This window comes from Falco peregrinus, chromosome 7 (genome assembly GCF_023634155.1).
Source record: "Falco peregrinus isolate bFalPer1 chromosome 7, bFalPer1.pri, whole genome shotgun sequence".
NCBI classification, from domain to species: domain Eukaryota; kingdom Metazoa; phylum Chordata; class Aves; order Falconiformes; family Falconidae; genus Falco; species Falco peregrinus.
The window spans coordinates 85,461,513-85,479,310 of NC_073727.1; the positions used below are offsets into that span (position 1 = coordinate 85,461,513).

Sequence of the window (17,798 nt, forward strand, 5' to 3'; positions counted from 1 at the left end):
CTTAATGCTAGCTAATACTAGAAATATTAAATACGGCAGTTTACAGATTATAATAAACAAATTTTAATCAATTACCACCCAAAGGCAGTTTATATTAAGAAATTGTTTATACCATCACACCTGTAAACAATGACTGACTTTTGTAGACTTGGCTTGTGACAATACTACTTCTTCTCTGAGAATACAATATTCTCTGAGAATACAATCTCCGAGAAGACAATACTCAGACTATGAAATTTGTTAGAGGAATCTTATCACCTTACTTGCTGACACAAAAATTCAAAAGCAACTACTTAAAGACGTTTTTTCCATCATCTCAAAATGTCTTTTTTCTTCAAGGAAGAAGTATCAGCATATCTTGCTTGCTGAGCTATAGGTGAAGGAGCAGAGTTCGTATTTCCCATATCCATATCCTTACACAAGAATTATCTGTTCATTACTTCTATTGTTCAATCACAGTATCTACAGTATTACTATTTGTCAGCGTAAACAACTAGTATATTACGTACCAAGATTCACATCAGGCAACATTTTATCAAGAAACTGAGTCTCTCCTCCATTAGGGGACAGGAAATCAGCTAAAAGCTGGCTGTTACTTAGTTCTGGATGTTGCAGAAGTTTCTTTTGAGAAAGAAGGAAAGAAGCATAAATACTTTAAAATTAATCTTTAAAAACTAATTTCTCTATAGCAAAAAGATATTCAAAGAACATTGTATTACCATAGATATTGTCATTTGCAAAAGATTTGTTTTCACTCACAGAAAACTTCAACAAGTTTTATTTGCCCACTTGAACCCTTTCCATTACTCAAGTTACTTGGAAACAGAAAATATCAGATATTCTGTTATTAATTTTATATCATTAGTTTTAAAATATTCTTTGCTAAAAAAGTTTGATACCTGCAGATATTCCTGAAACTCCTCTCTCTTGGATTTTAAGAACTCATAGTTCTTGGGGCCAATGATTCTCTTTGAGGGAAGCTGAGCATCAGGAAACGTACCTAACAAAGGTATCAAGGAGATAAAATTATTCTTGTAATGCAGCAAACATTCATTTCATTATTTTAAATTTCAGCTCAGTACTGAATGATAATCACAGCAGTGGGAAAGTGGCTTTCCAGATGACAGAGAACATACCGTGAAATTCTGTTAGCTTCGACTCAAGCACATAAAATTCAAGATACCTCCTGTAGACAGACCAGTGTTCAGGTTCATGCCCAACTGCGGGGGACAGGACACACACACACACAAAAAACCCCAACGTTAAAAAGTAACCGTGCTTTATGCCACTTGAGAGACAAATTAAGCAACAGCAAACATGTGCTGGATTATTATAAGGCAAAACCTCAATGATATTAGTCCCTCATATTGCAGTAACGTTAAAAAAAAAAATCCCAGCCAGGTAATTAAATTGTTAAATTAAAATGCACACCTGGTAGACAGATATGGTACTAGCAAGGAAAAGATCATCTCATTTAGGGGATCCCTAAAATCTAAACAGTGGAGTGCTGCACAACTTCAGAATTTATTAGGGCTATGTTAGATCTATTTTAAAACTTTTAACCAAATCATTTATGTAAATACCACTTGTTCAATAGTCCTCTACCCAGCTTGAATCCCAATCATTCCTCCTCCTGGAATATTATCACTAACTAACTTAAACAATTGCTGCTTATTGCGGAAATACTAGTTTCGCTAACACGAATCCACGTAGCCCTAGGATGATGCTATTTCCCCCACTCAATATGGATGTATTGCTATCTAGGTACTGATAAACTACCTGCAAGCCAGGATGGTTCCTAATAAGCACAAGATTTTCATTTCTTAAGAACTGTATTTTAAGTTTTACATAAAAGTCATTTGTTGCTCATTATTCCGAAGTCCAGAGTGTGTGAAAGAAAAACATGCCAGGTGTTTATTAATATGAATCATAGGATCAGTAGTTTTGGAAAGATAAAAATCTCAAACTTTGGCATTGTTAGTGCCAAGGAGTCAGTTCTCAACTTGCAAATACTAAATGTGATCATTTTAGCTCTCAAACACATCTCCTCAGAACTTTGAAGTCATTATTTTGAAATCAGAAGAACATGTATGCAAAATACACTGCAACAGCCATCAGAATATAGCACACTAGAATATTTTGAGTTTATTTTTAAATTACACTTCATTCATCCACAACATAGCATACCTGCCCTTCTATCATTTCTCTCTACATCAATGCAGAACACAGGAATTCTCTCCTTTCTGTCTTTTCTTTCCAAGGAGGGATCATCAAAAAAATCTACATATGGGATGCTAATTTTCCATGCAGCGAGGTTGCGGGGTGTATTTGGGGTACTAACAGCCTCCTCAGGAGAATCATCTTCCATCACCATAACGCCTTCTTCAATCTGTAAAGATTCAAACATCAAGATCTACAGTTCTATTTTAATTGGTACCGTCTAAATTTGAAAAACTTCTATACAATAATGAAACGTAAATCAAGCCTTTAAGTATGTGTCACTAAGTAATAAAAGAACAAAACCCCCATTTCATTCATTGATTTTTCATGTAGGTTAATTTTTATTTTTAGATTCACTGCAAATTAATTTGAAGTTAGAAACTTTTAGCGAGATCTGGAAGTTTTTATAGCACTATCAAGTCCCGTATCTGATACTTCAGGGGAGAGAGCAGGAGGTAACAGAAGTACTAAGAGAGAGCTGGAAGAAGGCCTTAGACACAGACCAAATGCTACAGGAACCAGCCTGGGTGCAGATTTAGCTGCGCTGCATTTTCCAGGATACTAGGACCCAAACGGAGCTTACTAATGTCAAGCCAAGAAGCTAGCTAAACGCAACAAGAGACAGAAGCCACCAGTGCACCAAGCTAGCAGGTGTCCCACCCCCACAGCCGAGGGCAACGGAGTATGCCGTGGGCACATCAATCTGACTTGCTCTGCAAGGTGCAACACAGCCAGGATTAGGGTTGAATCAGTCCTGCAGCCCAGAACTGTAAGCCATCACGAGTGTTCCTTCACTCCCCATCAGCTCCAGTTTCAGCACCCCAACCCCAGAAACAGACGCCCCACGGAAGCAGCGTGGCCCTAATCCTCGCTGGCTGCATGCAGGGCAGCTCCGGCGCATAGAGTTCACAAACTCAGACTCCACGCCATAAAAACAACGCTAATTTTTCCATATGCAAGCAGACCTTAGAACCAGTGCCACGTGAACAATGAAGAAATTCTTTCAGATTTGAACTCCCGTCCCAGCACCATGCCGACATTCGTTTTACAGTCCTGACACTGCTCATCACAGCCAGGCTGAGCTGCCCACCGGTATGAACCACCCAGCTACCCATCACACAGCGCACCCAGTTCTCAGGACCCAGGCAACAACAAAGGCAGTGCTAACAAGCTTTTAGGACCACCAGCAACGGAAAGAGTATCTTAAGTATCCGAAATGAAAAATGAAGCTTGAACAGCTACTCTTGAAAAGCTATTTATTTCTCCAAACAATGCTTAACCCAACTATCACCTTCACCGCACACAACAAAAAGAATAATTAAAAACCGCGACCCAAAGGAGTAAAAATAATTTTTGCAAATGAAGAGACAGCATCTGTGAGAAAGAAGGGTAGGGCTGGCCTTAGACTCAAATAGATGACAAATTAAAGCAGAATGAAGAACCTGTGGGGAGATAGCCCTCGCTGAAGATGCACTGGGGAACAGTCTTTTCACAAGCATAGACAGCAGGTGGAAAAAAACCAACCTAGTCCTGTTCCCTTATAAAACTGAATTTTTTTTGAATCTAATTTAGCCTGCTGCCAGTACAAGGGCTTCTAAGACATCACAACCCTGCAGGGAGGCAGTCACTGCCTGACGAGAAGCAACACCGAAGCCCATCACCCTGCCTGTGCCTGCCGCAGTAGCCAACACCCTGCTCTTCCAGCCACAATTTACACAGCTATTAAGTCTGTAACGTAGAGATAGGTTAGAGTTAAGTGACAATTCAGAAGTACATCATTTTAGTAAGTCTCACATAAAGGCTTGAGAGTACTGCCACTTACTGCAGTTAAAACAGGAGATTTTAACATACAAATTTACAGCGTGAAAGTACAGCAAACTGGAAAGCACGAATCCCACTTTCAAGTCCTTTTCCCTTAACTTCATAATTTAAAGCCACATTCCCCCCAAAGGCCAAGCCTAGGTGGCTGAACAAATTCACCTGTATGGGGATAATCTGATCAACGCTTCAATGCAATACAGCACCCCTGAAATGATTTTGGCCGTCTGCACTACAATGTTCACATCATCGTGACCCAACTGCAGCTGAAGCACAACTGGTTCAACACACATGAGCAACCCTTGTCCAATTTTGTTTTGCTTTGCAGCATACCAAAACGATCCTTAAACCGGTTACAGTGGGGACCTGCTGTCTTCCAAAATGCACCTCCGCAGATCCACTAACTGAATCTCCTCTTTTCAAAACACCCTTTTTGCTTCCACTTACCTGATTTATTTAATAAAAAGAGAAACTGTGACAGGCAAAGAACGGTTTCAGTTGCTACTACACAGAGACCACACTCAGCTCAGGTGGTTCACAATTTGAGAGCTAAACCTCTTTCACAAAGCCAACAAAAATAAACCCACCCTGGAATGAACAATTAGGGCTCACAAACTGCATGACAAACTTGCACTGAAGAAGGGAATAAACAGGACAGACGTTCCCTAAATTGCAACGACAGGGTCATCAGGCAGCTTTACATCTACAGAGTCTTCTGTATGAGGTCTTACCCTCATTTTCCCCCTCCCCCAGGCTTTACATGGTTGTCACCACTGGATAGAAACAGCAGAACAACATTTCAGGAGAGCAACTGCAAGTCAAGAACAGCTGAATTTCTGCAGATGGGGCAGCACGAGCTGGGTGCCATGTGCACTCACTCCCTCATTCTATGAGGGCTGCGCTACTGTTGTATATTTGCGTTAGCACTAAATACACCGTCTCCACTAGGACCTCCTTGCAGAACTGCAAGGCCATTCTTGAAGCGCTCAGACTTACCCAACTCTGTAGTTTTTGACTAAACTAAATGCTTGAGCACAGACTCGATTGAAACTCTTGCCTACATTTTGATTCTTTCTTTCTTTTAATTTACCGCCGCTTGCGATTCTGGTTTATTCCCATTTATTTAGTTTCATATACTGGACTATCCTATCAGTTGATACACTGATTATATTCCCAGCACTGCAGAATCAGTATAGGGCTTAAAGCAGGGAGGGGATCAGTCATTCCTGCCTTCCTCACTCAGCCCTTCTACGGTTGTATTTAATCATAAGCAAAGTTTCACGTGCTCATAACCTCTTTCCACCAGGTCCCTCACCTGACTTCTAGCCTGGGTTTGGTAACAATCCTCCTTCCCATCCACACTTAGGGAGCGAAGGGATTTAGCTATTTCTCAAACTTTGTCTGAAGAGGCTTTAGTAAAAATGTAACAGCCTCCCTTTATTGAATGAAGGTATTTGAGACGATGCTGCACTTAAACCTTTCCGTTCTTGCCTAAAGTAAAACCATTCTAACAATTTGAAAACCTTCCTTTGTAGAAATTAGTCTATAGTGTCTGTCCCTTCTGCTGAATTCAGCAACTTCTCACAACTAACTTCTTGTACTCTGACACAACAACCATGTTCCTTCCCTGAGCTCTACTGCTTCAATTACACCTCTACTAATTCCTCTGCTATAGGGGGAATTATACTTCCATGCCCTTTGGCTAGCAAAATCTACAACAGCAATGCTGCAAAATTAAACCATTTTCACTAGAATCTCGCCTCAAAGAGAAGTTACAAGAACTTAACTGTCTTAAGAAATTGCAACAGTTCTGCCCCCTTAGAGCTTTATAACTTAGAACATATAAAGATATGTAGTTTATATGACTTATATAAACATTTAGCCTGTACAGAAAATTGCCTTTTTTTTCCTCCTAAAGAAAAAAACTAAACCTACCTAGAATTCTAAGTTGCTGAGTCTTTCCCACCCTCTTCTGAAAGCAATTCGGAACAAGGTGAATAATATAAACTCCTATTTACACTTTTATCTTTAGGCTGTGGAAAATAAGCCAGCAGTTCATCAAGGTGATAAACACCTAAGTTTTGTTTGTCAGGAACAGGTACAATGGGTTGAATTGACAGATACACTGTAAAAAATACATGACTACCAATAACTTTGGACTAATTCCCTCCTCTTCCCTTTTTAAAGTTTTCCATTTGTCCCCCAACTGTGCTTCAGGTACCAATGTGCCACACAACAATTCTACCACTGGCTCTATTCACTGCTGCTTGGCATGAAAGAAAAACATTAGCTGAAGGAGAAACCCACAACAAATGAGAAAGGACTATTGGTTCATGGTCTAAAGAGAAAACACTGCATCACAGACCGACCTGACAGCAATTTTTCCACTACTTTATCTATGGCTTTAAGGTCTTAACACCAAGCTTCACAGGAACAGCCATGCATGCAGTCCTACACGTACCTTATTATCCAGAATTATAAAATGGCATGGTAAGTTTTCAGAGAAAAATTAATTGCTTACAAAAATATCTGACATCTGACAATGTAGAATAGTCTGGTTTAGCTCTGCAACTATATTGTTTGTTTCAGTATAACCACTATTGAGAGACTGCTAACCAACCCTGGCTGTGTAATTTTATGCCGAGAGGCCAAAAGTTGTTTAAAGCTTATGGTCACTGAGGAGACTGTACAGTGGCCGAGGAGACTGAGAGAACAGATTTTATACAGTTCTTACACTCTTAGACAAGGCCTGACAGTGATGATTATTGCTTATGTAGAAATGCTAGCAATTCTGGAAAGAAAAATGTTTTTGTTGAATACAGAATCGGCTTGAGATTACTTACAGTGATTCAATAAATACAGGTTAAAAATCAATAGGTCACTAATGAAACAAACTTGGACTCCCCATATAAGGGAAGTAAATTAAGGTTCACTGATGGGTCAGCTGTAACTATAGGATCAGCTATTGTTTGAGACCCCTTAGAAGACTCTAACATACCTGTAATGAGCGTGTGTGATGCTCAATTAACATAGTACCACCTACCAAATGAATATGTATGATTTTTCCAAGAAATGTAATGCCTAAATCTAAGTGTGGACTATATAATTTTGTTTGAATGAAGCGTATGGCATGCATGCTGGGTGGAGCGATCCCCCACGCATCCAGTGCTGCAATAAAGGAATCTTCTCAGTGCTACATTGGTGTTGAGTTTTCTTATTCCCAATTCCAGTGACAACACCACTACTTTTAGTAGTTCTCTGTACTAAAGCAATAACCTCAAGAGGCGTACCACCTGGGGATGTGGCCTTGGCTTGTCAATGAATACAGGGAAAACAAGGCAACTTAACCAAAAGCCAGCATATGAAAACCCTGCAGTGAAGTCAGACCACAGAAAAGGCAAAAACATAATACTCTCAAAATAAGAAAAAAAAAAAAAAAAAAAAAAAAGAAAAACCAACAACAACAATGACTACTTAAAGACAAATTTAAAGCTTTTACTCACAAAGTCATCTTCTCCTTCATTTAAGTTATAATTAGGCAACATAGCTCCTTCCATCGCGGAACTCTTGAATACACCTTTTATTTTGTTGCCTATTCTGCTGATTCCAAATGATTCTCCTCTCTTCTGTGTGGTCCTAGGATTACAGGAGCCAGAGTTCACAACACAAGGCATATTATTACACAGCTGCTAAGCAGGCCACTGCACTTCGTTTGCAGATAAGAGGAACAACTGTATAAACAAGTAGCCAATATATTTACAGTTCCACTTACACAGAAATTAATTCATGGCAAATCTGTTCTCTTATCGATCAGCAAAATTTCTTGATTACACTTCTAAGTGATAAGGGATTCTCATGTGCTTAACCATGAACAAACATTAACACTCTTATAATAGTACCCTAGTAATGCAGGACACAGAATAAACAATTAACTATGCAGAGCACTTCTGTTTTGACAGCAGAAACTGTGGTATTGCTACAGGTTTCATGTGACCAAGAAGGTCAGCAACTCTGTCCTTTTCCATGTACTCATACTTAAGTATTTATCCACTCTTGCCAAGTACTGTAAATGGTGTAGTTAGGTGCATTTTTTTTTAAAAAAAAATAACCATCCCAGAATTTTACAAGCATGTATCATTTAAGATCGGTCTTGACTTTCAAGCATTAAGGACAGACAAGAGGAATGTGCAAGGCGCAAGACTGAGCGTGACAGAAAACAGATGCAACTGCCGAATCTTGGCTTGAAGAGCCAGTCTGACTGAAAGATGAAGACTTTTTAAAGTCTTGCCACTTAGGACGAAGCATCCAAAAAGCAACAAGGTATAGAAAAAGAAAGATAACAGGGCAGGAACCGCACTCCTTACTGAGAGAACAGATTTTATAGAGTTCTTACACCCTTAGACAAGGCCTGACAGTGAAGATTATTGCTTATGTAGAAATGCTAGTAATTCTGGAAAGAAAAATGTTTTTGTTGAATACAGAATCGGCTTGAGATTACTTACAGTGATTCAATAAATACAGTTGATAGGTGGGTTAAAAATCAATACGGTGAACTGCAGAATCAAAGACTCAAAAGAACTTTATAGACTACTGAGATTAAAAGCACAATTAGGATATTTTTTTGTCCTCTAAAGTACCAAGTGTTTCTTTTTCCTTTAAAACAAAGAATTATTAACTACTGAACAGTAGTATCAACAAAACAGCAGAAGAGACCAGCAGGTAAAGCATCTTCAACACCCATAAAAGCAGGCTGACAACATCAACTGCTGACTCAAAATGTGCATGTGCGTGTTACTAACAATCTTCCTGTTTATAATTTTACCCAGACTGTGTACATGACTAAAATTGCATAAGCAATCCACTGTTTCACAAGTGTTTGCTTTTTCCGTCTCATATTACCATCAGCTCCAAAGCAGACAAGCACCATCTATCTTACTTATCTCTGCCAAGCAAAAATAAGGTTGCTTGGCTGTTTGTATCCACATTTGAACAATTTAACCCAATTTTTAAACAACTTTTTCTACATGTTACTGTGCTGAACTGAACTTTTTCATATTGGGGACCTACCTGAATCTTGTTCAGGAGCTTAACACTGGGCTAGCAAAATACAAACCTTATTCAGACAAAAGCAGACAGCTTTTCTAGAAGGTTAATACTTCAGACCTCTGGCTTGACTCAAAGAAGTTTTCATTGCTCCTGTGAAAACTTGTGCAGTTTTCATAATTTTGATTAATTTGCACAAGCTCCAAGATTTGCTGAGTACTCCAGGGTCAGATCCGTTCTTGCCTGCACTGATCACGCTCCAGCTGAAGGCAGAATACAGCTCTGCCTGTAACTGCAGTACTGACAGTACTGAGCAGTACGGGGCCAGGACTCAGCCTCACAAGCTAGGAGCCACCCCTGCCCACCCCCGTGCTGAGCCCAAAGATTATGCCTAAGGAATACAGAGCAATCCTAAACTGGAAAAGGCATAAAGCGACAAACTGTGATGGGATTCTCTTCACAGGAAGACACAAATTCAGAACGCACACTGGTAAATAAGAGGATACAGAGATACATGCTGAACAACATATGGAGAGAACGAAGGAGTGGTTTGGCACAAATCCTTGAGCAAGCATGCAGAGCACAAACCAGATTAGAAAAGCAAAGAAAAAAAATCTGTGGATATTAGAGATGGACAGACAAACAGAATGATAAAAATTTTGACGAAGCTGAGCGAGAGAAAAAGAAATACACAAAAAACCCTAATAGATTCACCAGCTAAGTAAAAATAGGTGAAAGAATATGGGGCAAAGCAGAAGGGAAGAGATGGTAATAGAATATGATCAAGTTCAAGGCATGAGGGAAGAAAGAGGAGAGGACATGGCCAGTTTAGAATAGAGACAAAGTTTTTCAAAGACCTGTCAACAAATATATGCACAAAACGCGCTGGAAAACGTATCCCACTCGCCCTAGTGCCGATTCATGTTACAGCGCTATTAGACTTTTCTTATTGTTAGCATTATTCTATCACTGCTTTCTTGGCAGGGTTTCGAGTGGAGAGTTTACAGGTTCCAATATTCCTGATGAAGGAGGTGACAAGAGGTTGGAATGCATTTTTCCATTTTTCCTTTTTTTCCGCCCCCCCCTCCCTTAAAACACTCCAGAAGTCGCACATACCCAACATTAAAAAATTACAATTATTGTTCACTGTACAGCTGGGAATTGCAGACCAAATATTGCGTTACTGCCACTGTGCCCTGTGGCATTCTGTAATCGTGCATGGTTGTGAAATAAATTTCCTACAGGTTCCCTGCCTCATTCAGTGCACTAAACAGATCTTCACAAGTGATCAGCCACGGACATGCAGCTGAAGAATGCTTTTGTGAACCTCCGCGGGTCAAGAAGTACCAGACAAGTTGTTTCGGCTGACTGAAACCCCTACATCCAATTAGGAGAAATGCTGAGCGCATACAGCTGCACTTAAAAATCAATGAATGGCACTTATGCCTCAAGTACTCCTTGTTGCTCCACAGTCTAGCAAGTTATAACTCAATACACTGAACTGGCACATGAAAGATAAAAAGTGTCTGTATACCTGGATTCCTAACCTGTAAAATGAGGTTGATAAATTTCCCTCAAGACTCAAGAACAGTACAAGTAATATAAGTAATACTGATGCTCTAATAAATTCTAAAGAAAAGTCTATAATCAAAAAATTGTTTTCCAAGTTTGGATATCATGTATCTAAAGAGGCACACCAATAATGAGAAAACAAACCACTGAACAGCTATTAAGGCATTAATGAGTGATCACACACTACCTAGAGCGAATTATAAAAAATAGCACGTTGTAATCAAACTTATAATAGTCAAGAAAAGCTGCAGAGAGAACTAATTTGGGGAGCTGCTGGTTTTGAGTGCTTGATAGTATTCATAAAAAGGTTATATTTGCATGCAATGTTAGGCAACGATCATCCTGGACACAGCTGTGCAAGACAAAAAAAGCGGTTAAGTAGTAAAACCTTAAACTGGATCTGGAAATGTGACATGGTGTAAAGAAAATTTTGGAGCAGCTAGCAGTCACAGAAAAAAACCCCCAAACTTCAAGTTACACAAATCTATTTCAAAACTATTAGCAACAAATCGTTAACAGCAAACAATATTAACATACTGCAAACTTCTGAAGTTAGCAATCAACCAATTTCTAAACACTTGTGAAGAGGACATGAGTAGTAAAGCTTATCATGGGGAGAAATGCAGTTTAGTTCAGAGAAGACATTGACATGTTGTTTACAAATAAAATGGACAGTTATTTGCTGTTACAAAGGCCGTGTGATGCAGTGATGATAGATGCAGCGTAACTAACACACAACATTTATCAAGTGTTAGACAGACTTACCTGAAGTCATCCAAACTCAGGCTACTTCTGCAACAACAGGCACATAAATTACCTCAGAGCCCAGGAGAAAATGATGTTAAACCCGCCCCCCACACCCCACCCAAACAACAAAAACCAACCAAACAAAAAAACCCAACCAAATTTGGCAAGACCTATCCCAACAAAACTGAACAGGCTTCAAGCATCACAACAAGTTAATAAAACACGTGGTGCAATTAGGAGTTCTTGACCTAAAATCCTAGGAAAGTGAAATGCAAACGGTCCCTCCATGTTTCATCATCACAGCCTTGGCCTTTGTATTTAAAACCTCAGTTATTGAAACTTTCAGGTCTTCACTGACGTTCACCACAAGCAGCTACCAATTTACAGAGAACCGACTTTCATTCTTAAAGTTACCTGTAGTGCCAACCAGGCAGCTAACTTTTTCTGTAACCTATGTTCAGAAGTCACGTAGGAATCTAGTTCATTCAGCCAATACAAAGAAAAGGCTGTGGACTTATTTTATGTGATAATACCATTCCCTACCCCCTCATATTAGATATAGTAAAAAACACTTCCCCCCCCGCCCCCCCCTTCTTCCTTTCTCACAGATTTTAAGAACCATCATGCATTTTTACATTCTGCATAAGTTGGTACATGGAACCAATGCCTCAGCCAATGCTCAACAATTCCAACCAAGACATTTAAATAGATGAACTGCAACACAGTCACCGCACACATGATTTTATTTCACTGACGCTCCTGAATTCTGGACAAACTGATAAGGGATTGAAATACTCAAATTTTAGATTTTTGTTTTACAAGATGAACTGATGCTAGGGCATCTTACACTGTCTTTAGTCATGTTAACTGTGCAACTGGAAACATAACCCACCAAGTTGGAACTGATGGTGACAAACAATTACATTGCACACAACAGTTCAGAGACTTTAACTCTGTAGTTTTACTCCTAACCACTCCTCAGAATTGTTAGTATCTTTTCTACTTGGTCCCTTACTTGAAAAATTGTTTTATTTGCATTGCTATCCCAATGATGAGAAATCACGATGTATTTTATTCAGTATGTGGTCATGGTGTACAGAAAAACAAGACAGATGTATAGCTATCCTGAAATCTGGGATTTTACATCGCATAACAGCTTTGCTTTTTTTGTTAAGACTTCCAACACAGAATATCTTTAAGTAATGTAGTAATGTATTATAAATACATAAATATGAGAGAGGGAGAGTGAATTCTTGTCCTCTCTTCTACACACCCAAAATTAAGTTGCTAGAACTGCAACTTAAAACATCAGTTTTCATTGGCCGCACACATTAAACATTAGGTGGAAAATACCAGTTACGGAGTTAAATGTTGACAACCACAGCTAGTTATCAAATTATCAGAATACCCTCAATGTGACTTCTTTACACTCCAGAAATACTTGTAACTTCTGATCTATTACCTTAGCAGTTTTCACAGCACATTACTTGTCCTATCTGTACACAAAAAGCCATGATTATTTTTTACAGTTCAAAGAAGTAATTCAAACCAGAAATTGCACAGACAGACACTTCCTCCTACTTTCCCACTTGTGTTTTCTAGAAACTGCTCTATAATTTTCTTTTCTTACAATAAGTGAAATCTTTCAACACATAACCCACACGTACATTCCACCAGGATTTCATATATATTACTTTATCTGACTTTTTAACCAGTAGTATCTATACGATATACACACAGTACCCCTTGCAAAGCATCAAAGATACGGAAAAAAACCCTAATCTATTTGCATATAAGTTCTCTCAACTGGAACTAATGCTAGAATAGGGAAGAGAAGGCAAGATAAGGTATGTGCATATGGATAACTTCTGGATTAATTCCATATGTAACCGTTTTTAAATTACTTCCCACCCCCCCCACCCCCATCCTCCGGCAGTGACTGACTGTACCATATTCTGCAGAGGGAAACTCCAAAGCAGCAGGCAAAATGCTTGCAGACAGGGCCTCTGATAAGACCTCTGCTTCATGGAAATAATCGCTGAGGCACCACTTCAGGACCATACAGTATCTCATATCGTACACCAGCATATATACTCAAGGCATTCAAACTGTTCTAAAATGTAAACCAGATACATTTTCAGTAATGGTAGGGATACTGTTTGAACTCCAGAGGAATACGTTGTAACAGTTTCCCAAACAAAGTTTATTTTGTAGCCAGAGATACGTTTAAAAATCTCTAGGTAGAGACTGCCTGTAATTTCACCCTGTTTTGAAAAGTCAAGCACCAAGGAGGTGACTTAAATGTTTTTGCACTTTAACTGCATTTAAGAAGTGTATGACAGGATACTTTCAACCCTTGATAAGAATAATTTTAGGAAAGATACCACAAGGCCTATTTAGAGGTCTGGATGAAACCCTGTAGCCATCTTTGACAGCAAGCAGAGTGTGTTGTAAGGTCACCGTTCCTAGCGGAGTATCACGCAGGGGAGAAATGCAGTTTGGTCTAGCTGCCCTCCATGCCTCTTTACTAAGGAAACAGAAGCTTGTCAGCACCAATCTGAGAAAGCACTACACCACAGTGGAGTCCTGGATCTACAAGAACTATGACTACGTAATAGATGTCACCAATGGAGATACTTTCAAGAGAACGATCATGTAGTTTTTGAAGAACATCAGCAGAAGAGAAAGGGATCTCACAATAACACACTTCACAGTCAGCTGCAAATCAAGAGGGTTGCTGCTAGGTGTATCTCTGATGAAAGTAGAAGTTAAATAAATTGTCACTACTCCTCTAGAAAAGTAATCTAAGATGATAAACACCAGCATTTTCTCACCACCATGGATCTTATTTCACACCAAGAAAGAAAGTCTATCTAAATTAAAGACTGTCTCACTGAAGTTTTCCTTCTTTTGGCTAGGCAGTAAGAGTAATTCAGTTGGGCTAGTCTATGACTGAGCCATCTAGCATAAAATGAAAGACAAGAAATTATGAGGCTTCAAGCTTACTCAGCCTAACGCCACCGTGGAAAATCACCCATCCATACCGCAGGAGATGCTCTTCTCCCCCACAGGCCCTAAGAAGCCTGAAGGTGGTCTCTAAGTATATAGCCCAAACCCAGAAACAAGGCTTCTGATGCTACATTTCTGCAATGAATGGGGCGAGCTGGGGGACAGAAAACACATTTGACCTAGGAGAAACAGCAAATCATCTTTGTTACAACAAGGGCAGATTCCCACCGTGTGACTGGATTGGTTAGACACAGGGTACACTGCACCTGCCCCTGTAAGAGCTGAAATCCAAGATGACACAGCTCTGCACCAACAAAATTGTATTTTATATATACAGTCAATTTTCTCACCACTTTATTTCCATGTTATCTTATTCTCACTGTACCTTTATTTTTCCCTTCCCCCTTCTCAAATGTTGAGGTCTATATCACATTTAGAATTCTTTAACGTAAACCACTTGAAAGCAAAAAGACACCGTGTATAATATTGTTTGCCCCTTCAGTAATTTGTCCATTAAAAAAAATAAAAGACCCCAAAATTGAGTCGTTAGTATCAGGCAGTAGCAAAATTCCTAGTTTAATATTTTGATGCTTTTAACTAAAAACTAAACACACTTAAAAGATTCTACCATACTTACCTGTTAAACCTCGAATTGCGTGTTGGTGACTCTGCTCCTCTTAAAAGGTGTCTGAAGTACTACAACAGATAAACAAGGTATCAAAGAAAACACTGGACAAACTGAGGCAAGGGCTACTATGTAACGACATTGCATATTCAGGAAACAAAACAAAAGGCAAGGTGACCATAACCTAGCACTTAGAATATTCATTTGGAAAAGGGCAGACCAAATTTGCAATACATGCTCCCAGGACTACTTACTTTACTTTACGTAGTCTTGAGGTTGACAAATGAAAACCAAAACACAAATAAAACTAAAATCAAGTACCAAAATCCATGTCTTTTCCTTGTTAGAAAAATACAATTAAAAAAAATCAAGCATTTGAAGCCTTATAACTATTTCTTAGAAATACACTTTATTAAGAATAGTGCCAAGTAAGGTTAAGTACCTATTCCCAGGACAAGTCAATGTATTCTGCCCCAAAATAATGCGAGAAGTTTAACATATGCAACCTGATTTACATACACAAACACTAAAACGGACAAGAATTGACTCACTCCTGAGTGTTTCCTATTAGAAGGCCTTAGGCAGCTTAGGCAGTGTGGGGAATTATTTATACATATATATATAGATTTACATAAGAGTGTGTGTGTGTATATATATATATATACATAAAAATACATATATATAATATTTATATGTATTATTTAATTTTTTAAAAAAACTTGCATTCAGTACGCAGTCACAGAGCAATCTTAAAATACCTAGTAAATTGCTTTGAATGACCTTCCTGAAAGCACAGACCTTACTTTTAGCTGCTGGGATGCATAACACTGAAAGTACCTAAATACAACCTTTGTACCTTTCTTTACTTTTAAAAATACAATGATGCTTAAAGAAAGAGATTCCTGATAGTGTTGTATATCCATCACGCAAATTACTTTTGCATTGAATCTGCAATCATAAAAGAAGGGGTGGAGAGGATTTTGTAATAGTAGTAATATACAAAAATTGTTACATCAAAAAATGAAGGGTGTTTTTTCATTCTGTGTTGAACTAAAATACGTTCAATTTTCATACTGAGACTGGTCCCACCCCTGGAATGTTAAATAAAGTGGAAAACAAAGACAGATTTTTAAGTTCCACATGCACATGACTTGTAAATAAGGTATCCTAAAACAAATACAATCTTACTTCTAAGACTACTCTTCACATCTTTCACACTTACCTCATCACTGTGACAGAACATAGGAGTAAAAACATTCTCAAGCAGAGAAAGAACATGCTCATAAGCTTCAAAAAGACACCTCATGGTTTGAAGTTTCACAACGTCCATATAGGGACCTTCAGCAACTATAAAAAAAATTTATAAAGACATATATAGGCATATAAAGTTGAGGGGGGTTTCTGGTCTTAGTTTGTGATTGTTTTGCTAACTGCTGTAAGTCTGACAAAAATAGAAATAAACTGACAAACAAGGCTTAAGCACAATATAACAAGGGGGTAATAATTTTTCAAACTATGGCAAAAGTAAAGGTTGATCATATTTAGATGAATTAGTCTTCACTTTATTAAAGAATGCTGTTTAAATTCCAGTGTAAATTATTCCTTTCAAATTCAAACTTACTTCTTTGAATCTCTTCCACAATAAAAGGATCAAATCTGATTTTGTCAATGCTTTCATCCAAGCAGTAAGTTTTGTAAATTTTCTGTACTTCCTCATGAAGAGACATCTTCTCAGTATCTGATAGTTCTGGTCGCAAAATTCGGTCATTGAATTCCTCTGAGAAGTAAAGAAAATGTAGTTGTTGATCAACTTGGCAAACAAATAGCATCAACCCATTTTCCAGGAGATACAGTAATTTGCAAAACTTTAAAATGAAGAAACATAAGACATCTCAAAATCTCAAGTAATGAGGTAGCTACCTTATTAACTGTAATCCAGATTTGTTCATAAAGTTGTTACTGAAAATCTATTGCAATTAAAACTAAACATCCCTTACCACAGTAAGGATAAATCCATGAAGTTCTTCCTGAATCAGAAGAATGATCTTTTTCTTCCCAAATTACCAAACTGTAAATTGTCGTTTTCTTTTAGCATGATTTCCAGTTCATGCTAAACACACATGGAGCCCCAGCAGCCCTTTATACCAGTCATCTGCCCATACTATTTCATTCCTAAGACCCAATCCATCATAATATTTTTAATATCTTTAGTATCAGACTAACTTGAAAATGAACTTCCCCTGGCAAAATAAAAATTCTATTCAGCACAATTATTGTGCAATCCTACTCGATTTATTGGGCCATCCTGTTAACAGCGTGATTACTGGCCGGAAAGAGGGAAAATCAGGTCGTGTTCGAGCATTTGATTAATTTTTCAAGTAATAGACAAAAATAAACTTAACCTAGAGAAAATCTACCTAGATCATTCTGGATTTTTCTGGTGGGATTTTTTTGGGGTTTTTTTTTGGGGGGGGGGGGTTATTTTCCTCAGTAAGTGATTCTTAGCCAAAATATTTCTATCAAGTGAAGAACGAACTACAGTAGACAGTTTGAGACAGCGTAACTTGAGAGACCTAAATGACATTCATTGTTTTATAAGCTAATACACAGGTTTGCCACTTATGAGAATGCAGGAGAAGTTTAGAAGAAAGAAAATTTTCATGTCTACCCCCAAAAAACCATTGATCATGGGCAACAGCCACATTCCGAGTAGCCCTCCTGCTGGAGGGAAGCAGCTCTAGAGAACTCTGGAAGGGTCAGTGTA

At 38.4% G+C, this 17,798-nt stretch overlaps 1 protein-coding gene across 5 annotated transcripts in view; it reads right to left on the bottom strand.

Annotated features, from left to right (window-relative positions):
* The window catches only part of SNX14 (sorting nexin 14), a 64,774-nt gene that overhangs the window by 14,436 nt on the left and 32,540 nt on the right, over positions 1 to 17,798 (bottom strand). For 4 of the 5 annotated variants that reach the window (XM_055809815.1, XM_055809814.1, XM_055809813.1 and 1 more), the window contains 9 exons: positions 16,656 to 16,811; positions 16,257 to 16,381; positions 15,047 to 15,105; positions 11,419 to 11,445; positions 7,542 to 7,674; positions 2,188 to 2,389; positions 1,137 to 1,220; positions 900 to 1,000; positions 510 to 621 (listed from right to left, as the gene is read on the bottom strand). In XM_055809815.1, the coding sequence (XP_055665790.1) occupies positions 510 to 621; positions 900 to 1,000; positions 1,137 to 1,220; positions 2,188 to 2,389; positions 7,542 to 7,674; positions 11,419 to 11,445; positions 15,047 to 15,105; positions 16,257 to 16,381; positions 16,656 to 16,811 (999 nt within the window). The remainder of the gene's footprint in view (positions 1 to 509; positions 622 to 899; positions 1,001 to 1,136; positions 1,221 to 2,187; positions 2,390 to 7,541; positions 7,675 to 11,418; positions 11,446 to 15,046; positions 15,106 to 16,256; positions 16,382 to 16,655; positions 16,812 to 17,798) is intronic. The other variant, XM_055809812.1, reaches the window with a different exon arrangement.